Raw genomic sequence first — 22670 nt, 5'->3', positions numbered from 1 at the left:
GCCGGAGCCGCCCTAATATCTGCTAGTCTATAAGTTCAAATTTACTGTAAAAAATGGTGTAGGAATCATAAGATCGATTCAGAACGAACTGAAGGTGAAATATAATACAAGGAAACACGTCTTGAACGATTCTATATATGAATACGTAGCAAATAACTGCGCATGATGTGGATACACCATAAACAGATACTATATATAAACGTACATCGATCCTTGTCATCTCAAGGTGGGATTGGCATAGATGGTGGTGGTGGTGTTGATGGAGACAATGGAAATGGCGGCGGCGGCGGTATTAAAGATGATGGAGACTGCAATTGAGGCGGCGGTGGAGACGGCAATGCTGGTGGTGACGGAGACGGGAATGGTGGTGGTGGTGGAGGTGGAGGTGATGAAAATGGCAGTGGCAATGAAGATGATGGAGGAGGAGGAGGAGGAGGAGGAGGAGAGATATCCCTCTTGAAATTTCGACGTTTATTGAACGTAGGAGCAGGCGGCGGATATCTTGCCCCTGTGGGAAACCTATTGGGCAGCAACACATGTAGAGAAGCTGCTGCAGAGGCCTTGTCTCCAACCCTAAAACCCGATACCGCTGCTAGTTCCAGAATCAACACTACTAAAGTAGTCATAAACAAAAATGAAACTATCTTGACACCCATTTCAGTCTCAAATTCTTAGCTGTTGTTCTGCTTTTTGTTGTTACAGGATCTTCACTCTATAGTGTATTTTATATCTCTGGTTTCATATATATACACGAGACCGTATTTGTATTTATGGCGAGTAGTTAAGGGGATGCATATAAGATTACCCTAAAAGCATATGTTATGAATTAGATTATTTTGACATTTAGAACAGAAACATGAAAGGGTTTCACTCACGTTGACCTCCCCTAAGAAAAATGAAATGCGAATATATTTTGGACTGATCTGCTAAACTAAACTTGTGTGCTAAGCAAGTTTATGCGTAGCCTGAATATCAATTTTCACAAAGATTTTCAAGATGAGCGCAGAAAGCTAGAACCAGAAATTCGAGACCAAAGAGAAGAGTAGGTGATGCTCCAAACAGTAAAGTCGTCAGCAAAAGGGTAGCTGAAAATTAAAATCAATGGATGCAGGTGTTAGAAACTTGTGCCACTCAATCCAGCTATGTGGACAAGTCAAGTTGATTGCATTAAAAGGCCTCTGGGAAGGTACGGGATCAATGAAGATGATGATAATGCCTCGATCGGCCTCACATGATTCATTGATAGATTAAATCCTATGCCGCCGGAAAATTGAGCCGCCCTAATATCTGCAAGTCTATTAGTTCAAGACTGGACTATACGTATATAATAGGGTTTCACAAATTGACTGTTAAAAATAAAAAATGGTATAGGAAATTAGGAATCATATGATCGATTCAGATCGAACTAAAATGATACATATCGTAGTAAAAAGTGAAACATATAATGCGCATGATTTGGATACACCATAACCAGATACTATAAATACGCACATCGTTCCTTTGTCATTTACATAATTTAGGTTGTGGAATTGGCATAAATGGAGGCGGTGGTGTTGATGGAGACGATGGAAATGGCCGGTGGCGGCGGTGGTGGTATTAAAGATGATGGAGACGGCAATTGAGGCAGCGGTGGAGACAGCAATGCTGGTGGTGGTGAAGAAGGGAACGGTGGTGGTGGTGGTCGAAGTGAATATGGCAGTGGTAATGAACGTGGATTGATGGTAGGAGGTGGCGGGGGAGACTTTGCCCTAAGAGGTAGCCTGTTGGGTAGCAACCCTAAGTAGTCATGAAAAAGTATGAAACAAAATAAACACCCATTTTTATTTGATACATTTCTGCTGAAACTCTCACATGTTAGAGTATATTTATGGTTTGGTATAAGACCACTTCTGTAATAATGGCAAGTAGACCAGAGATAGAACGCACACTTCAATGCTTAAGACATTATTGGATTCTCATTCACTTCAGAGTCACTTTAATTTATATGCGGCATTACAAGAACCAGAAATTCACCACAGCTACGTCTAATCTTATGATAAATATCAAGTTCAATTGAGAAAGAATACCTAGATGCAAAAGGTGAAAGAATACAACGAAAGGCACAAGATGTTACGTCAATCATAAGAACCAAGGAGAATTGTGCATGTTGTGGTGGACATACCTTCACCGCATCCTTTGTGATTCACGTGCGATTGCATAGCTAGTATGGCCGTGGTGATGACTTTCTTGGTGGCACTGGCGGTGGTGGGGATGGTGGTGGTGGTGGTGATGGTGGTGGGGGTGGAGGTGATGAAAATGGCAGTGGCAATGAAGATGATGGAGGAGGAGGAGGAGGAGGGATAATCCATCTGTATCTGAAATTTCGATGTTTATTGAACGTAGGAGCAGGCGGCGGAGATCTTGCCCTCGTAGGAAACCTATTGGGCAGCAACACATGTAGAGAAGCTGCTGCAGAGACCTTGTCCCCATCCCTAAAACCCGATACAGCTGCTAGTTCCAGAATCAACACTACTAAAGTAGTCATGAATAAAAATGGAACTATCTTGACACCCATTTCAGTTCAATTTCTTAGCTGTTGCTATGCTTTTTGTTGCAACTATATCGATCTTCACTATAGTATATTCTATACATAGTGTATTCTATATCTGTGGTTCCATATATATATGAGAAGATATTTGTATTTATGGCGAGTAGTTAAGGGGATATGAATATAAAATGAAATTAAAAGGATTATGATATGAATTAGATGGTGACATTTATAACAGAAACATAAAAGGAGGGTTTCACTCACGTTCACCTCTCGTAAGAAAAATGAAATGTGAATAAATTTTGGGCTGATCTACTAAACTTGATTTGTGTGCTAAGCAAGTTTATGCATAGCCTGAAGATCAATTTTCGAAAAGATTTTCAAGATAGAGAAAGAAACAGAAATTCAAGACCTACTGTTTGAATCAATAAAGCCCAGCACCTTAAGCAGTAGGAAGAAATAGACTTTGTCCTTCTTGTTGCCTTTCAATGCTAGTTTGTTAGAGATTTGAGAATCCCAGTTGTAATGGCATAATGAGACCAATTGAAAATTAAGGCTTCACTATCTTGCAGGGTTAATAACAGGGGAAGAGAATAATAGAACAGGACACCACTTTGCACTACAAGTAACTGAAATTGTGTTAAATTGACAATAAGCTAGCAAGGCAGACTAGGCTATAGTTGGAATCAAAATACAAGTAGAAACTCAAAGGACACTCATTTGTACTGCTACAGAGGAAAAAGCTTAGGCTAGATAGCCTTCTATAGGACTTCTCAGAGAGTCAAAACTGGGCATCTCGTCGCCTCCTCCGTTCATAAACATACTGCACTCCCATCAGAATAACACATAATATCAAATTGCATGCCAAACTTTAGTTTCTGTGTAAAGTATTAAGTACTAACCCAGCCTAGTTCAATACTTGACTAGATTAACTCAGGCACAATTCTTAATATGGAAACCCATGTGTACATGCACTTGATTATTCACAATTTCACATATATTTATGCAATTCCAAGAGAAGAAACTACGTACCTTAGAAGGTGCACCAGGATGAGGTCTAAAAGCTCCAGAAGAAGGTTGATCACCTCTGCTGATTTGATCTTTGTTATTTGATGTCATAGACCGCTTATTAGAACTCTCAATAAAATTAGCGGACGTCACTTTACCCACTTCAGAAGACTCACTCCTGATTGGAACTGTCACAGATTCCGCGGCATTATTTAGGGAGGTAGTTGGGAAAGTTTGAGCTTTTTTGGAGAACTGTGTATCAGCTGCTTGTGCACCAGCTATGGCTGTATTGAGACTAGAAGATCTTACCACTTCAGATGTTCTAGATTGATCGACATTAGCAGATATAAATCCTGGCTTCAAGGAAAATGGATCTTCTGGATTTGGAACTGGAAATTTGACTTTAAGGGGAACTTCAACAGGGGTAAGACCTCTAATAGCCGCTTCATATATCTGAAACATGTAAATAAGTTAGGTCCATTACAAAATACAGCATTCAAACACCGAGAGGGAGCAATATTTTGCACAATATATGCACCTTCTTTTCCAAGTTATAGACACCTTGGTAGCCACACATTTCAAACGGAATTAACATAACCATACTGCACTCCCATCAAAACAACACAGAATATCGAATTGCATGTCATACTTCAGTGTCTGTGTACAGTATTAACTACTACACCGGCCTGGTTAACTAGATTAACTCCAGGCACAATTCTTAATAAAGCCATGTATTAATGTGTACATGAATTTGTTTCACATATATTTATGCAAGTCCAGGAGAAGAAACTTCATACCTTAGAAGGTGCACCAGGATGAGGTCTAATAGCTCCAGAAGAAGGTTGATTATGGCTGCTGATTTGATCTTTGTTATTTGATGTCATAGACTCTTTATTGGAGCTCTCACTGAAATTACCGGTCATTGCTCTACCTCCTTCAAAAGATTCACTCTTGATTGGAACTGTCACAGATTTGGCTGCATCATTTAGGGAGGTAGTTGGGAAAGTTTGAGGTTTTTTGGAGAACTGTGTAGCAGCTGCTCGTGCACCAGCTATAGCTGCATTGAGACTCGAAGATCTTCCCGCTTCAGATGTTCTAGATTGATCAACGTTTGCAGATATAGACCCCGGCTTCAAGGAAAATGGATCTTCTGGATTTGGAAGTGGAAATTTAACTGGGAGAGGAACTTCAACCGGGGTGAGACCTCTAATAGCAGCTTCATATATCTGAAGCATGTAAATAAGTTAGGTCCAGTACAAAAAAGGGCTCAGAAACAGAGAGGGAGCAAATTTTTGCCTAGAATATGCACCTTCTTTTCCAAGTTATAGACACCTTGGTAGCCACGCATCTCAAACGGAATTAACAGTTTCTGCATTAACCAAAATCAACACACACAGTTTATCCTTCAAATCAAACAGTAGCCATATAGTTTATCCTTCGAGTTACACACCTGTGGCTGCTCGCAAAGCCAACACATATCGGTTTGTGCTTCCAACCTCACCTGTATATGTATTATGTAACGAAACATTCGAAGGTTAGTCAGCACAGTTTTGGCACCCCATTAAGAAATTTAATGGCTTAAGTAAGCAATTGTACCCACCCCTTCAGGAACCATCTCCCAACCAGCTAACTCTTCGCGTCTAACACATCCAACTACTTCAACACACCCTATTTCATGCACAAAACCATAATTTGTCAAAAGATGATGACGAGAAAAAAGGGATACATCACTTTCTTCTCTCTTTCATCAAATTGAAAACAAATGACAAGGGTGTTAAACTTTGACTACCTAGCAGTCTTGAAACTGGATAGTGTTGGGGAAATTTGATATCAGTGACTCCATCCACCGCATAAATTTCCCGATAGAAATCCTCCATTGCTTTGATTGTAGCCTCCTCTGGAACCTTGCCAGCAGCATGAATCCAAAGACGTCCTTCAAAAGACAAATTCTAGGCATTAGAAACATTGTCCCAACTCAACATTTACAACTCTGCATGCTACAACTCAGTGACACAACAACAACTACTACATCAAATACGAACCTAAATATCAAAAAAAACAAAAGCAGATAACACTAGTACTTGATAATCAAGATTCAATTTTTGCAGCCACAAAGATCAAGATCCCACTAAAGTACACAGCTTTGGTAGACAATTGAGCTAGTTGACCAATCAAAAACAAGACATTCAAATCTGCAGCTTTACTGATAAGTTCTACTAGTTCTTCCAACACTACAAAATGGGTATCTGAATTTTGAGTTGAAACCAAAGTTTACAAGGCTCAAACCTCTAATGGGAGCAGGCCATGACCTGCCCTCGATGCGTTTGATACCATATACGAGCAGAGAAGCCCATGGCTGGTGCATAGTCAGACATGGGTTTCTGTAATTCCCAGAAGAACCTCCTCCTCCTCTTCTCATTTCTGCTGTTGGGTCTCGGATTTTCTCGCCACCGTTTTCTTTTTCCGGTGATCGGAAATTGTGTATTATTGGAAAGACAGGTTGTGTCTTTTGTTTTGGGGAAAACCGCCAGGCAAGTGTCAGAAAAAGTGGGAAGTGACCTTGTACGGTTTGGGTATATGCCCTTGTTTTTAGGGGGGAGGGCGGTTTAACCTATTTGGTAAGTAATCTTGGATTTGATATGTCAGTCATTGATTTACAATGATTAATGGAATGAGTCTGGACACCAATGCCAAAAATAGGAAAAGAAAGAATGATTGCTTAACGGGATTTGAGTTTGATTCAAGTTTGGATGTTTTAGCTTGATTTGCAAAATAAAATGATTCACATGTAAATTCAATGTTAAGCTTTCTTCGTTTAGAAGAAATTAGTTGGACTTTAACTCCAGCATTTTAACATGTAAAGCTCATATTATGTCTTGATTTATGAAACAACTCGAATTTAGTTCAAGCTAGACTCGATCACTAATCGTGGACTTACTTCTATTTTCCAACTTTTCAATCTTACTACTACATCCGTTCAATCCATCATATATTGACGGACTGCTCTGATCCCACAAGTGAATCTCTTCAAATAATCGTGGATTTCGATGTTTGATAATCTTTTTGGTTTGTCGGTTAAATAGAAGAAGAACTGAAGAAGAAGAAGGGAAAAAATAAGAAAAATCTCCTATACAATAACGAATTTATAATCGAGTTGCAATGAGGACCACCCATTTCTTGTTTCCTATTTGGTCTCCTGTCCCTCTCTCCTCAAACTCAAAAAGCACTTCCCCACATTTCCTCCTCCCACTCATAAAACACAAGAAAGTCCCAAACACCACCACTCTGAAACGACATCCCTTTCTCCACAAAACGACAACCACCATTTTCCACCAAAGAAAGTCTCATGCTTTTCTTTCACTCCCTCTCTTCTCCTTCTCCTTCTCCTTCTCCTCCTTTCTTCAAGTTTCAGTCTTTCAATTATTTTCCATAGCCGTTGACTTCAACCGTTTGACTAATGGACCAATCGGTTCTTGATGACATCATCAGCCGTCTTCTTGAAGTCCGAGGCCGACCCGGAAAGCAGGTGCAGCTATCCGAGTCCGAGATCCGACAACTCTGCTCTGCCTCTAAAGATATCTTCTTGCAACAGCCCAATTTGTTAGAGCTTGAAGCACCCATCAAGATTTGTGGTATAAAAATCCAAACTTTGTTCTTGTTTGTTTCAAAGTTTCAATTTTTGATGGTTTTTGCTTACTGGGTTTTGTTTACTTGGTTGAATTTGGAATCCTATGTGGTTAATTTGGCAACCCATTTATTTGATTTGATTAGGCAATTACTTGGTCATGGTTGGTACTTTGGTAATTCACTAAGATCATATAATAATTGTGGTAAAGTTTTTAGAGGAGCCCATGTTTGTATGTTGGAGTGAATAGTTTTGGTTAACTTTAAAAGGGTATGTTTTTGTCTTGGTAGACCCTTCAAAGCTTTGGGAATGTTTGTTTTGGTGGTCATTTGTATCTGGACAAAAGATTTGGTGTTTTTGTGTGGACACGACTGCATAATTCAATATAGATTCGAATCGTGTATGATGAAAACCCGGTTATTATTATGAAACTTAGATTGAGTTGCTTTGCTTTGGAGTGCACTGTGCTATCTCGATGACTCTTTTTATGCTTTATGTTTCTTAGTGTCCTGCGTATTGGATAATTCGCGTAGTTTTGGAGGCTTACGAATCAACTTTTTGTTAAGTCATTTGCGATTTTAATTGGAAGTTGGAATGTTTAGTTCCATTTGCATGGTTTACAGGTAATGTAGGGGTTGTTAGCCGCTCTTTTTGACCTACGCTTGCTACATGGTGCGTGATTTTTAATTACAAGACATAACTGATGCTGAAGGATAGGCATATGAAAAGTGTTCTACCATGTTTCTTGTAGTCTGATGCTTTAGTATCTAGGACAAGTTATTAGGTCACTGGATATTAAGTAAATTTTGAGCTTATATAAGAACAGATAATAGTAATTTGTTTGTCCTGCATTTATGATATCTACCGGATAACTTTTTCCCCCTGAGGATATATTGAAGTCATCACTTGTCAGAGGCACTATTGAGCTTGTTTATGGTTGGGTCAAGTATGGAAAGTTTCATTTCTTTTAGCTACTGCCAAAATGATTGGATATGTAAGTGTGTTTTTTTATTGTGCACAAGAGCTAAGTAGACTATAATGGCTAAGCATGCAGAAGTTAATCATAACTATGCTGAAGTCTGGATATTGTTTTGAGATCTAGGATCATAAATCTAGTATTTGAACCCAAACTTAATGTCATGAATTCTTAAAATGTACACTCTGTTTATGGTTTTCAGGTGACATACATGGTCAATACTCGGATCTCTTAAGGCTTTTTGAGTATGGCGGATTACCTCCTAATTCCAATTACTTGTTCTTGGGAGATTATGTGGATCGAGGCAAGCAAAGTTTAGAAACAATATGTCTTCTCCTTGCATACAAAATAAAGTACCCTGAGAATTTTTTCCTCTTGAGAGGAAACCATGAATGTGCTTCTATAAACCGTATATATGGATTTTATGATGAGTGTAAGAGAAGATTCAATGTGAGGCTATGGAAGACATTTACGGATTGTTTCAACTGCCTACCAGTTGCAGCCCTGATTGATGAAAAGATTCTCTGCATGCATGGGGGTCTTTCTCCTGAGCTGAATAATTTAGATCAAATTAGATCTTTACTCCGGCCAACTGATGTACCAGATACAGGTTTACTCTGTGATCTTCTCTGGTCTGATCCCAGTAAAGATGTTCAAGGTTGGGGAGGGAACGACCGGGGAGTGTCCTACACATTTGGTCCTGATACAGTGACGGAGTTTCTTGAGAAGCATGATTTGGATCTCGTTTGTCGTGCTCACCAGGTTTTTATTGATTGAAGTTTTCTGGGTTGTGTTCATATCCTCTTTACACTTGCAGGACTGTAGAGAACACACTTCTGGGAGCCAAACATCATCATGTCAGGATTCTTATGGTGATATTGGGTTTCTAGTGTAGTTCTTTCTAGAGTCTTACAAGGACTATTGAAGATATGGATTTTCAATTGTTTTCCATGCCCACATATAAATAGTTATGTTCTTTCACTCTACTATTGGCAGGTTGTGGAGGATGGGTACGAGTTATTTGCCAACCGCCAACTTGTGACAATATTTTCAGCACCTAATTATTGTGGGGAATTCGATAATGCTGGTGCCATGATGAGTGTGGATGACACATTAATGTGCTCTTTCCAAATATTAAAACCTGCAGACAAGAAAGCGAAGTTTAACTTGGGTAGCCTAACTACAGCTAAGCCTGGAAATTCTTCTACTGGTGTTTTTGGGAGCACAACTACAGCTAAGCCTAGCAATACTCCAGCAGGAGTCAAGGTAAATGCAACCTCTCACCAAAGCAGAAATGAAATTAAGTTTGGTGAAGGAAGCTTTTAATGGTACAATGGATGTTTAAGCTATAATATTCCACTCGTTTGTTATTGTCATCATATTAGTGTCTGATGGTTTTAGGCTTTTAGCTTGCTTCTTCTTTTTCAGTGTCAGAATTATTAGGGTGTGTATCAGGAAGAAGTTTGACGTGCACTAGAGTCATGTTCTTCCTTCTATTTTTCTTAGATTACATGTGGGAAGACATGCTTTTGCTTTCTACAATATGTCTGGGTCTAATCATTTGGTCTGACCGACTGATGTAGATACTTGTTTGCTTTCAAACCTTTAAAGTTCTCATATTGTTTCTATGCTTTTTATGCTTTTGAAATTGGTTTATCTAAAATCCGGTCTAGTATTTTGGACATTTCATAGAAATGGGCTGCAGGAGGTTTCACCAGTAAGGCCTCAATGCTCAATATAAATTTTTTCTCAAAGTAATTTTTGTTTCTTCTACTTCATTTTTCTATGGAATAACCACTCTGATCATCACTGAATATGGATTTAATTGCTACATTCTTCCATTAAAACAAACTTCCTTCTGGTAAGTTGCAGAATCTTGTACCCATGAAACATCATTTTCTGTTGAAAACTATATGTTTTTTATAAGGTGCATTACAGTCAGTTGGTCTTCTGATTCATTTTCTTTAGGAATAAAAAAGGATCCAAAAAAAAATTTATGATATATGGCTGGAACAAAGGATATCATTCACCTGCAACCAATGAAATAATTTATGATAATTTCCTTGGATGATTATGGCAGAATAAGCATCTAGCAAGAAAATCAAAAGGATAAACTCTTTATTCATTTTCTTTCCTTGGGTACAACATAATTGACATGAATCCTTAATTTGTTACTCTGTTAATGTAAATTGAATATGAAAACATGTACTTTTAGCCTTTTTGAGCCATTCTTGTAGATGCCTTTCCCTTTGTGGAGTTCATGTCATCATGGATAGTATCTGTGTTTTGTAATTTAATGTGGTTGTGATACAGTGTTTTCATTCAAAAAACCTCTTCTTTGTTTTCCTTTCGCTTTCAGTCCTTGATGCAGAGGTGAGGTGTCTGATTTGGCGGCTAAGGAAGGTGCTGTACTGCAGTTTGTCATGAGCACATCAAGGTATCCATTGAGGAAGAGGAGGTCTAATTCAATTGCACTGTAATCTGTTTAAATTGTATAATTGGGGAGGAAAAATCATTAGAAACTAATGGAAAAGATTGTTCTTGATATAAAGTGGGTGTGAAGGTAGAAGCCTCCTCTTCCCCTTGTACTATAGTAGCTGCTTGATTGCTGCGATAAATTATTAGTCAGTCTACGACCAAGAAAAATGTCAAAACAGTCGATGGAGTTGGAATGAAACTTCCAAGTCTTTTTGTTAACAAAAGCAATTCTCTTACCGTGTTAAGTTCTCCTTTTTTACTTGGTCTTTTGTTAGAGCATAAGGAGAATCACAGCAGAACTTTTTGCTTGCTGGTCATCTTCCCATTTGGGGGATCTGATATTCTATGTCGTCTTTTGTCTCCTGGTTTCTTCTGATTCAATTGGAGGCATAAAGTTCAGTTTGTGATAGTGGAATGAGTGTTAACTGGCAACTTGTCGTTTGTTTATGGGGTTTTACAAGTTATTCCATTTCAATCCAAAGCTTGATATTTGACCTTAATTAGTGCTAGCATATTGTGAATGTGAATGAATTTTCTGATTCCATTGTGAATGTGAATGTGAATGAATTTTCTACTGGAATCAGAAAATGATCTCTCAAGATTTGCTTTCTAGTGTGTATAAAGGAGAAAAGATGGTAAAGCCCGAACAGTGATGCTTACATACAAACCATGCCAGACCTGATTTTCATATATCTAGAAGATGTTAAGGCAAAGCGACTCTGTGTTTTTAGGCAAAACCATTCTCATATTTTGGAATAATCATTCCTACAGATGTGCAATAAGCATAGTTATATATCTAGTCAATAAGCAAAACTACTTTTAAACCTTGGGAGTTTTTGCCTTTTTGGTATCCTTCGGGCTTCGGGGAATAACATTCTATTTAGCCGACGCCATTTTCGTCGGCAAAAGTTTCTCAACTAATATTATTTAAAAAAGCCAGTTTTCAAGAAAATCCTCGGAAAAAGTTGTCCTACAATATTATATAAGAAAATCCTTTGCCGACAGGCGCTTGTTTGTTGGAAGGTTGTTCTAGAAATGAATACCTGGGATTTATTCGTATAATGTAGTAACTAATAAGGTTACAACTCGGGTCAGTTTTTAATCCCGAGTATAAGCCTAACTTCGTTGAAACTACAGAAGATAATTCATCTAAGAGCTAGGACGCCTCAACAATCGGAATCTCTCCCCAGACCTCGATTTACTTCTAAAGAATATGATTCGCAACCATTTGAAAGAATCATTTCCACTTTTGAGTAATAAGCACGTTCACATGGTTTTAAACACGGGTTGCTCATTGCATGTAATTGTTGCAATGCGAATCCAGTTGGTTTATGTTTATATATTCTGAAGTTCCTTCTGGAAAAAACATGAGAATTAGAAATTAGAGTCGACACTCGAATATCCTTCTGTGAAATTCGAATTTGGCGATATATTGCTTACACCATAAGGAATCAAAAAATCAAAGCCAGCTAAACTTGACCAAACTTGCCGAACTCGCGACATATAGACGTCATATTCTCAAGTCACAATGTCATATCACTCTATTCTTTTTGTACAAAACTTCATAAGCACCACATGACATAAACTATATTGCATCCCCCCTCCTATATGTCTCTATTGAGATTGTGGTGGGTGTCCCGGCCTTAATGTGGAAGACATTGTGGACCAAATCGAACACCATTATGAAGGTGGGTGTAGGTCAAGAATAACTACAAACAGATTGGTTTTTGATATAGACATTTACCTTAGCCCCTCAATTGGGTGGCAGGTACTCGGAGAAACAAAGGGAAAGGAAAAAACCATAACCATATATTTAGAAGTCGACAGACCAACATATCCAATCTGCTTTCATCTGGTTTTTCTGGAAATTGAAGTATTCAAAAGGACAACAGGACAGCCTCATTAACAATTGTCCCATTTGATAAAGACATTACATTAAGATAATTACAATGCTAATGATCGAACAAAACTTTGTGTACACCGGCCACCGGCCTTGTGAAAAGGAGGTTGTACACCTACATATCACAACTGCTGCATGTATGTAAGAATCACTCGAAGGATTGACCTAATTGAGTCCGTTTTCTTTCTTTTGTCTTTTATCACCGACACAGTGATGCTACAGATTAATTAAGCAGGTAATTAGTAAAGGTTGTCCACTTATATTTTGAGCATTAATTAATTTCTTGGCGTGCTGTTTAATTTGGTTGGGGGTTATTATATATATGGTGACATAAACATCATTGGATATTTTGATTTGATCACTTAAACCTGCCCCAGAAGGAACTGCCTGAAGCAACAGATTAGCTTTGGAAGGAATAATTAGTCGGATCATGAACAGAGATTAGATGATATCAGATATAGATGATTCACTGATTCTAAATTCAATCTATTCACTGAGTAGAAGATATTTGCCGAAAATAAGATGTTGACCATAACCAAATTGAATCATACATTCATTATCCATAATGTACTTACAATCATATTCCACTGTGACATGAGTAGGACTCTGTTGTGGCTGTTGGAAACGCATGCTGGTAGGTATATATATATATCCTCCTTCTAGTTCTTCAACCATATATATAAATTTTCTGTATGATCGAGCATCTTAGGTTTAAAAGTGGGGTAGGGTCCAATAACGTTCCGTTTTAGCTTTCTTATACTAAAAGCAAAATGCTACTCGATTATGTTGTGGCGTACGTGTATTATATATATGCAGTACGTATAATAATAACCAGAAAGGAATGCAAATACCAGGGGCGCACAACGTTTTAATTGTTGATGCTTTGCGTTGCTTGCATTAACTAACAGAAAACACATGTAAGGCCCTTGTGATGCATTTTTGGTTCTTTTGGTGGTTTTGCCTTTCTTCCAAGACAGAGTGTTCGTCTGCATATGCATGCAAATAATTCTAGAAGAAAAATAAGCAAGGAAACTAATTAACCTGGTGGAAATTTTCTTTATCTTATACGAGAAGAAATAAAAAAGAAACAAAAAAACTAACACAAACTAAAAAGATATGCCCTTAACGCCACTGAAAGTGCCAAATTAAGTTACATAAATTTTAGAACATCTCGGGGGAGGTCTCTCGTTCAAGTGCATTTTCCGGCGGCGGTGAGAGAGTAGCCAAACTTGGCCAGGCTAGATATGGTTGAGAGAAACTTTGAAGAACTTCCCCAATCCCCAGCCAATATATCTTGTAATTATCTTCTTCTTGAATCTTGAGTATCAAGTTGTATATTAACCTGGAGAAGTAGTAAGATGGACAACTGAATTAGTTATAGGGGAGAAAACTGAGATGCATAGGTGGCAGTCACATGGTCATTGGCTAGAGAGAGAGAGAGAGAGAGAGAGCCTAAACTACTCTTCACCGTTAAAAGTCAAATACAGAACGACGACTTATCAGAGGCTTTTGGGTCCAGAGGTGACTGACTTATCACAGTCCCAGTCACGGGTCCAGAAAGAGAAACAGAATCTTTTGGGGCAGGACCAGTTTGCATGCGTACGTATATATTCATGATCTGCACGTCTACAGATCAACGGTCGGCTTAACCATACACTCACATGTTCACACGTGCCCCGACGCCTGCTTTGAATATTTATTTATTTCATTTAGTTATTTATTTCATAATTTTCATTTGTTTGAGAAGCCGGCAATAGAGATAAAAATTCAGCACTCTTCGATCTACTCCACAAAGAGGAATATGCAAAGTATAATGTTGATATTTTGAAAATTTTTATAATGTTTCGGGTGTAGGAAATTGTTAGAATAGTCATTGTTTATAGCATGCTCTTAAATAATAAGCTAATTCGGTTAATTATTATTTACGTGATTGTTAATTTAATCGTTAGATTAGTCACTATTTGCAGTTAGATTATTATTAATTTTTTATCTTTGAATAATTTACTTAAAAAAAATATAACGGTGAAAATATGCAAATTATGTTCATGGTCTTTGTATATATACATTAATTTTTTTTTTAATGTGCATTTATAAACTAACTGAAGAGAAAATAACCGGAACTAAATGATGGATCTTATATTCCTATCTCCTGTATATCACTCTTCAGGCATGGCGCTGCGGTTTTGCCCTAACGTTCATCTCTCATACTCCTCATACCGTTTTTTACTCTTTTCAAACTGTAAAACATGCAAGAGTTCTTGATGAGAGATTTGAGGCATGTGCGTTGATTTTCTCGATCATTTTTAATTCATAATATAACGCAAGATTTACTATTAATTAGTTAAGACTTCAACATATCAAAAATTTCCGTAAATTTAAATATATTAAACCTAAGGAAGAGTTCACTATTGATCAAGACTTTCAACATATTTCTGTCCAACACACATGCATATAATGGCATGTACACGTCTATCATAAAGAATTGACCCAATGGCATGTACCTGTATAATTTGTTGTTTTATTATCATGTTTTCATTACCAACCAAAGTGGCTTCATCCTCGCCTCCTTAGAACGACTAATATTTGCAGTTATGCTAGACTGGTTCGGAATTGACAACGTACGCCATTCTAGACCATTAGTCATTGATGTTTCTGTTATTATATGCATAACCACTTATCAGCATATATAATATTATTGGAATATCTCCTTTAGATCCCCTTCTTCCTTTCAATTTCAGCTGTCTTGGAAAATGGCAATGTACGTTAAATGAAAATCTGTTCTTATAGAATTCACGTTGCTAAGCTCGATAAATGAAAATGGGCTAGACATAGGTAACTAAGCACATCCACATGCATGCACACCATTTGATTAAGGCCGCCCTGTTCTTTTCTTTATTAAGATGTCAGAACTAAGCAAGTAATTATAGTCAGAGAAAGCTTATGTTACGAATCAAACATTCAAACCACGTGCATATACATGCCTTGATTTCTTGTAAAACTGAAAACTTCAAATGACTGTAATTAAAAAGATGCATTCTGTATATGACCTTCAATTCGACCTTGTGCGATGAATCCTTAATTAAACCAATGGTATGATCGAGGTAAGGGAAACTATATATGTATCTAGCTATTACTCTAATCTAGTTTAAGTTGCATAATAGCTCTTTCTACGCTGTAGTTAGTTCCTCATAGTAAAAAATAATCCTCAAGATATGAATATCGATCAATTCTCTAATATATATATATAAGTACAATTACAACCACTGGCGGATCCATGCACAGACTAGGACGAGCCCGTCCGAGATTTTGAAGTCAAAAAAAGAAATTAGATGTATGCATTTTTTTTTTTAATTGGGGTTTGTCCAGACAATAGAAGCCCTCAGTAGCCGACCTGAACTAACTCCCCACTCCACTCATCGACTACGGGTCATCTCCAGTGAATTTTCTATCGTCTCTCACTCTCTCACAGAGTCACAGTCTCACTCAGTCACTCTCTCCCACTTCCTCCTCCTCTCGCCGCCTGCGGCTCAGCCGGCTCTCCCGACTCCACTAGTCCACTCATCGACTACGGGTCTACGGCCTATTCGAAGTTTCGAACTGGTCAACTGGAGAATCGTCTCTCACAGTCTCACTCTCTCCCACTTCCTCCTCCTCTCGCCGCCTGTGGCTCAGCCGGTTCTCCCTTCTCCACTTCTCTCAGAGAGTCAGAGATCAACTGATGAACTGATCAAGTTCAATTTTGTTTAATTTTGTAAGTTCAATTTTGTTTAATTGAATCAATCCAATTTGGGGCAATTTATAGGGTTAAGGATTGATGTGAAATTCAATTTCGTATGTTGTATTGGATATTTGGATTGAAGCTGTCGTGGATTGAAGAATGAAGGTTGCAGACTGGAAATCAGGTAGGCTGTGATTCGTCCCCCTTTCTTTTTCAACTTGTGATTCGTCTTTGGTTTCAATTTCTTGGAATTTGAGTTAGATTTGTGGGCTGATTCGGTGACTTGAAGATTTGCACCATTTCTACTTCAAGATTCGCTGCTTTCTTGGGGTTTCTTTGTTTTAATTTCTTGTTCATGTGTGCATCTATGTATGATCTTGTGCAGGATGGAAGTACTTCTGGACTCCATTATTAGAGTAGCTACAATCTAATGCTTTCCAAGGTACTTTTTTCTTTTCTTTTCATTGTGCATATAAAATTGTGGCTTATATTGTGGCTTTTGTTTTTGTTAAATTAGTTATTATGAAAAGTAGTTAATTCAAAGTTAATTTCTTAATTTATAGGTGTTAGAGACTTAGAGTAAAATGTCAAATCATGAGCCAAAACCGAAGCGATTAAAATTCATTGACACATGGTTTAAAAGAACAAATGTTGAGTCTTCAAGTTCAAATGTGGTTTCTGATCCTTCCATATCCTCTCCAAATATTGATGTTGAACCTCAACCTTCCATTATGAACCACAAAATAATATCAACGCTCTTGAACGTGATCCTGGATTACGTTGTGCCATATGGAAATATCCAGTGAACATTCGAAAAACCTATGTTTTGTTGGGTCCATTTCAACCCGAGTTAGAATTTCCATTTACCGAACAAGGGAGTCAACAACGTAGATTTCAGTTTTCTGTTTAAGAAATCCAAGCCCGTCCAAGACTTCAATCCTGGATCCGCCATTGATTACAACACGCATCTAAGCTCAAACTATCTTGCTAGACTATATATTTGCATGCATAATGCACCTTTTGATATGATCTTTGCATTTCATGTTCGTCTAGCTAGGAGGAAATACAGCTCACTTGAAAAAAAAAAAAAAAAAGTGAAACCTATAAACCCTAATACTGAGATCTCTTGGAAGTGAAGCCTACAGAATGAAGACAGTACTAGTACTTGATCGATTACCAAAACTGAAGCCAACGTGGAAGCTGATCCTCCGACCCCTTTTGAGTTAAATATGAGTAAATTCAAATAATTAGTTTAACTTACTGCTAATCGAATGGAGAAATATTGATAGTTTGACAAAGCTACGTTCGTTCATTGATATGCCCTCTAAATTGACCTTCATTTCTGATCTGACCAATCACTTATTCTTTTTCTTTGGGGAGGGTGGAATAGCACGTTGCTACAGAACTAAAAACTGACTTTTGCAGCGTTTGCAATTTCAAAAATTGATATTTTCTGAAATGTTGACAAACAAAATTTGAAGAAATTGACAAAAAGAATTTGAGAAATGGAGAGGGACGACTTAATATTCAAAATACTCCAAAGTCTACAGCGTACGTATATATTAATTTGTGTCAATATTGGTGCCCCACGTATACGTAAGGGGTGACCATTCATTCGTGGCGGCATCTTGGTTGACCACAGGTCCACAGCCCTTCCTTAACTTTGCTTCCAAGAAAACAGAAGATGAGACAAGATTGGTGGTGCGTGTCTGTTGCTTGTGAAAGAGACCATACATGCAGTGCTTGAGCCTCCTTAGGCCACCTAGTGTTAATTCCTGAAAATGATGGGAGCCATATTTACGATTATTAATTACTTGTGCTACTCTAGAGTGGAACTATTTCATATTTTTATCTGGTAGATTAGGTGACAATGACTAGTAACGGATTGATATAATTATTTATCAGTAATTTAAATCGAAATTAAACAGTTTTAATAATTTCATGTCTCGTTTAGTTCATTGTGAAAAGTAGGGGTGGGCGCGGTGCGGTTCGGTTCGGTTTGAGGCTCAAACCGCAACCAAACTGCTTTTTTCGGTTGGCTTATATATCAAACCGCAACCGTATTACAAAAGGGTTGAACCGATTATTTCGGTTACACAATTTTTCGGTGCGGTGCGGGTCGGTTTCGGTTTGGAGCGATTTATTAATTTCAACTAGAAAGAGAGGGCCAAAATCAGGTTTATTTTTACTTAACAATTTCAATAAGGCATAAATAAATTTTGGATGCATTTAGAGTCCACACAAATCGGCAAATGTCACCCAAATATCAAGCAACTTGCAGAAAGACCATAGCAACTTATTACACACACACAGATATATATATATTAAAAACTGAAAACCTAATCAAAAATGGATTTCTTATATATTGAAAACCAACATTTCCATCAATAGAGAAATAATAAATAAATAAAATGTAATTAAAATAAATTCGGTGTGGGTCGGTTTAAATCGGGCGGTTTATGACCCGAAACCGCAACTGAACTGCTTTTAAACGGTTCGGTGCGGTGTGATCCTAAAACGACACCGTTTTAGTTCAGTGCGGTTACCGAACCCTTTTTTCGGTGCGGTTCGGGTCGGTAACCGCATTTTCGGTACAAAATGCCCACCCCTAGTGAAAAGGGTGGAAACAAAGTCCAATCTACCTCATTACATAACCAAGTCTCTCCTACTGTACATACACCGTGTTGGAGAATCTTTGGGTTGAGTTTTAGATATGGGAAGAAACCTACATACATAATGGGGTAGATTGGGTTCCATCAGAGTTGATTTTGAAAAACCTAGTACAACTTGAGCGATGTTGCCCTGTCATCAGCGAATGTGACTTATCTAGGTTTCTAGTATGAAGGGTTGGTGGGGCGTTGTTTAGACTCTGGATCGCTGAATCATGTGATTCATGTCCGTGCCCACTGAACTCTTAACTCTCCAAGGTTCGAAATAATAGACAAGAATACTTCAATTCAGGGTTAATTCGATAATTCTATTCATCCTACAATGAGGGTATATATACAAGTACAAAGGAGTAGTCTAACTCTAATAGGAAACAATCTTTCCATAATTACAGGATATCCTAATTAAATAAAATCCTAATTACATATAGATTTACAGCGATTCTACACTCCCCCTCAAGTTGGTGCATAGATGTCTATCATGCCCAACTTGTCAACTGAGCTGTCAAATACCTTCCTGGACACTCCTTTAGTAAGAACATCAGCTAATTGCTCCTCTGAGTTTACAAATGGAAAGCGAGTAACCTTTCTGTCAAGATTTTCTTTAATAAAATGACGGTCAACCTCCACATGCTTTGTTCTGTCATGCTGAACTGGATTATGTGCAATCTCAATGGCAGCTGTATTATCACAATGCAAATCCATAGACTTTTTAAGCTTGTAACCCAGGTCTTTCAAGACATTACGAATCCACAACATTTCACAGACTCCATGTGCCATACCTCGGAACTCAGCTTCTGCACTTGATCTGGCAACAACTTTCTGCTTTTTGCTACGCCAAGTGACAAGGTTCCCTCCAACAAAAGTGAAGTACCCAGATGTAGAACGTCTGTCAGTTTTATCACCAGCCCAATCTGCATCTGTGTACCCAACAACTTCCAATTCATCTTTTTTCTGAAACAGTAACCCTTTACCTGGCGCCATCTTCAAGTACTTCAAAATACGAAAGACTGCATCCATATACTCTTCACTAGGACAATGCATAAATTGACTAACAACACTCACAGCATAAGCAATATCAGGTCTAGTATGTGAAAGATAAATCAACCTTCCTACAAGACGTTGATACCTCCCTTTGTCAGTTGGAACTTGATCAGGATAAATAGCAAGTCTGTGATTCATCTCAATGGGTGTCTCCATTGGTCTACAGTCCAGCATCCCTGTTTCAGCAAGTAAATCAAGGACATACTTCCTTTGTGAAAGCAAAATCCCCTTCTTAGACCTTGCAACTTCAATACCCAGAAAATACTTCAGTTGTCCCAGATCCTTCATTTCAAACTCCTTTGACAGATACTTTTGCAATTCATTCATCTCTTTCGGATCATCCCCTGTAACAATCATGTCATCAACATACACAATAAGAGCTGTAATCTTACCATTCTTGCGTTTGATAAACAAGGTATGGTCAGAATTGCTCTGTCTGTACCCAAAGGCTTTCATGGACTTTGAAAATCTTCCAAACCAAGCTCTTGGAGACTGCTTCAGGCCATACAAAGACTTCTTCAATTTACACACCTTGCCAACGTCACTTGGGTAATTCTTAACACCTGGGGGCACATCCATGTACACTTCTTCCTCCAAATTCCCATTAAGAAACGCATTTTTCACATCAAACTGGTGCAAGGGCCAATCTTTGTTTGCTGCAAGTGAGATTAGAATCCGGATAGTATTAATCTTTGCCACAGGTGCAAAAGTCTCCTCATAATCAATCCCATAGCGTTGTGTATATCCTTTGGCAATCAACCTCGCCTTGTATCTATTAATAGTTCCATCTGCATTAAGCTTCACAGTAAATACCCAACGACACCCTACAGTCTTCTTTCCAACCGGCATAGGTACTAGCTCCCATGTTGCATTCTTTTGAAGAGCTTCCAATTCTTCATTCATCGCCTTTGTCCATTTTGGATCCGTCAATGCATCCTGCACGTTACTAGGAATAGATACAGTAGATAATTGATCAACAACAAGTGCATGTGACCCAGAAATCCTATGGTTAGACATAAAATTAGCTATAGGGTATTTAGCTTTGGCTTTGATATCTGGTTCATATTGTTTCTTAGGAATTCTCTTGGTAATCCTTTGTGATTTCCTAGGTTCGACACTTTCTAACCCAGAAGATTCATTAAAGTTTAGGGGTACCTGAGGAGGATCATTCTGACCGGGATCTTCAGTTGGTGATGCAGAAGGGGGAATATCTTGTGTGTGAGCTTCAGATACGTCTTGATTTTGATTCAAACTATCCAGAAAAGTCGTCTCTTCTGTCTCGGAATTCACAACACTCTGTTCGGCAGTTACATTTTCTGTTTCGGAATTCACAACACTCTGTTCGGCAGTCGCATTTTTTGTTTCGAAATTCGCAACACTTCGTTCGGCAATCGCATTGTCTATTTCGGAATTCACAATGCTCTGTTCGGCAACTGCATTTTCTGTTTCCAAATTTCTACCCTCAAATGTATCCTCCAAATTTTCCAAGTCTTCAAAGACATCAAAATCAATAATAGAACGAGGATTCCCTTCACAACCTCTCTCCCCCTGAAGGGAAGACTGAGAAGCTCCCCCTGAGTAATAAGGCTCGGATTCACGAAAAGCAACATCAAGAGAGACATGTATAGTGCCAGTAAGGGGATCATAACATCGATAACCCTTCTGGAAGTCAGCATAACCAACAAAGATACACTTACGGGCGCGGGGATCAAGCTTGCTGCGTTGAGGCTTGGGAATATGAACATAGGCTGTGCAACCAAACACCCGGGGCTCCAAATTAGGCATAGAAGGGATGGTCAAAAGTGTATGAAGCTTCTTATGAGGATTCTGAAACTCAATCACCCATGAAGGAGTACGGTTGATAAGATATGCTGCTGATTTTACTGCTTCTCCCCAATAGGACCGAGGTACATTCATGTAAATAAGGAAGCACGAACAACTTCCATCAACTGCCTGTTCTTCCGTTCTGCTAAACCATTCTGTTGAGGAGTATAAGAATTGGAGGTTTGATGACGAATTCCATGTGACCGGCAAAACTCAATCATAGGGCCATTCACAAACTCTCCACCACGGTCAGACTGAAACACTCTGATAGATTGTTGATACTGAGTTGCCACCATTTTGTGAAATTCGGTAAACATTCCAAATACATCACTCTTATTCTTCAGTAATGACACCCATGTGATGAGAGTGCAATCATCAATAAACGTTACAAAATACCGAGCTCCAGAAAGAGAAGGAATTTTCGCAGGACCCCTGACATCGGAGTGAATCTTCATAAAAAGAACAGGACTTTTATTAAGACTTGGTGAATATGAAATACGGTGACTCTTGGCCAGTTCACAGATGTCACAGTGGAAATCCAAATCACTAACAACTGAAAACAATTGAGGTTGTAGCTTCTTAAGATAACGAAAGGATAGATGACCTAAACGGCGATGCCATAACCATACAGCTTCCTTCGCATTCTCTACCCCGTTGATCTGATTAGCTTGTCCCAAAAGATGCTTCTGTTTCTTTCCAGTCTCTGTCAGATCCAGATAGTATAATTTCCCCCTTCTAACACCATAACTAAGAATCCGTCGAGTCAGAATGTCCTGAAACACACAGAAAGACGGATAGAATGTCACAATACATGCAAGAGCTAAAATAACTTGACCAACAGACAGGAGATTATAAGCTAGTGATGGAACAACTAAGACAGATTCAAGGGTTAAGGTATCAGATA

General features: G+C 38.4%; 4 protein-coding genes across 5 annotated transcripts; 1 reads left to right on the top strand and 3 right to left on the bottom strand.

Annotated features, from left to right (window-relative positions):
• Nucleotides 1-221: 221 nt before the first annotated feature.
• Nucleotides 222-656, bottom strand: LOC133720894 (leucine-rich repeat extensin-like protein 3). Its single transcript, XM_062147378.1, has one exon. The coding sequence runs from the start codon at nt 654-656 to the stop codon at nt 222-224; it is 435 nt and encodes a 144-aa protein (XP_062003362.1).
• Nucleotides 657-1180: 524 nt separating this feature from the next.
• On the bottom strand, nt 1181-2933 carry LOC133723481 (lysine-rich arabinogalactan protein 19-like). Its single transcript, XM_062150300.1, has 2 exons — nt 2162-2933; nt 1181-1776 (listed from the first exon to the last, which is right to left on the bottom strand). Exons 1-2 carry the CDS (start codon nt 2346-2348, stop codon nt 1517-1519), a joined length of 447 nt encoding a protein of 148 aa, XP_062006284.1. The 5' UTR covers nt 2349-2933; the 3' UTR covers nt 1181-1516.
• Nucleotides 2934-3121: 188 nt separating this feature from the next.
• LOC133723478 (uncharacterized) lies at nt 3122-6229 on the bottom strand. Of its 2 annotated transcripts, XR_009853065.1 has the most exons (9): nt 5822-6229; nt 5325-5468; nt 5136-5203; nt 4986-5036; nt 4845-4904; nt 4333-4761; nt 3845-3988; nt 3560-3723; nt 3122-3350 (listed from the first exon to the last, which is right to left on the bottom strand). XR_009853065.1 is itself a non-coding variant. In XM_062150298.1 (8 exons), the coding sequence occupies exons 1-8, from the start codon at nt 5952-5954 to the stop codon at nt 3309-3311; spliced, it is 1356 nt and encodes a 451-aa protein (XP_062006282.1). In that variant the 5' UTR covers nt 5955-6228; the 3' UTR covers nt 3122-3308. The 2 variants fall into 2 exon arrangements, 1 of the variants encoding a protein (XP_062006282.1); XM_062150298.1 differs by having other exon boundaries at nt 3560-3988; nt 5822-6228.
• A 531-nt stretch (nt 6230-6760) lies between these two features.
• On the top strand, nt 6761-10859 carry LOC133723480 (serine/threonine-protein phosphatase PP1-like). The gene is made up of 4 exons (XM_062150299.1): nt 6761-7167; nt 8339-8898; nt 9133-9402; nt 10496-10859. The coding sequence occupies exons 1-4, from the start codon at nt 6993-6995 to the stop codon at nt 10511-10513; spliced, it is 1023 nt and encodes a 340-aa protein (XP_062006283.1). The 5' UTR covers nt 6761-6992; the 3' UTR covers nt 10514-10859.
• Nucleotides 10860-22670: the final 11811 nt, after the last annotated feature.

Source organism: Rosa rugosa, chromosome 7 (genome assembly GCF_958449725.1).
Source record: "Rosa rugosa chromosome 7, drRosRugo1.1, whole genome shotgun sequence".
NCBI classification, from domain to species: domain Eukaryota; kingdom Viridiplantae; phylum Streptophyta; class Magnoliopsida; order Rosales; family Rosaceae; genus Rosa; species Rosa rugosa.
The sequence above is the reverse complement of the archived record's forward strand: the minus strand, read 5'-3'. Positions and strand labels throughout refer to the sequence as shown.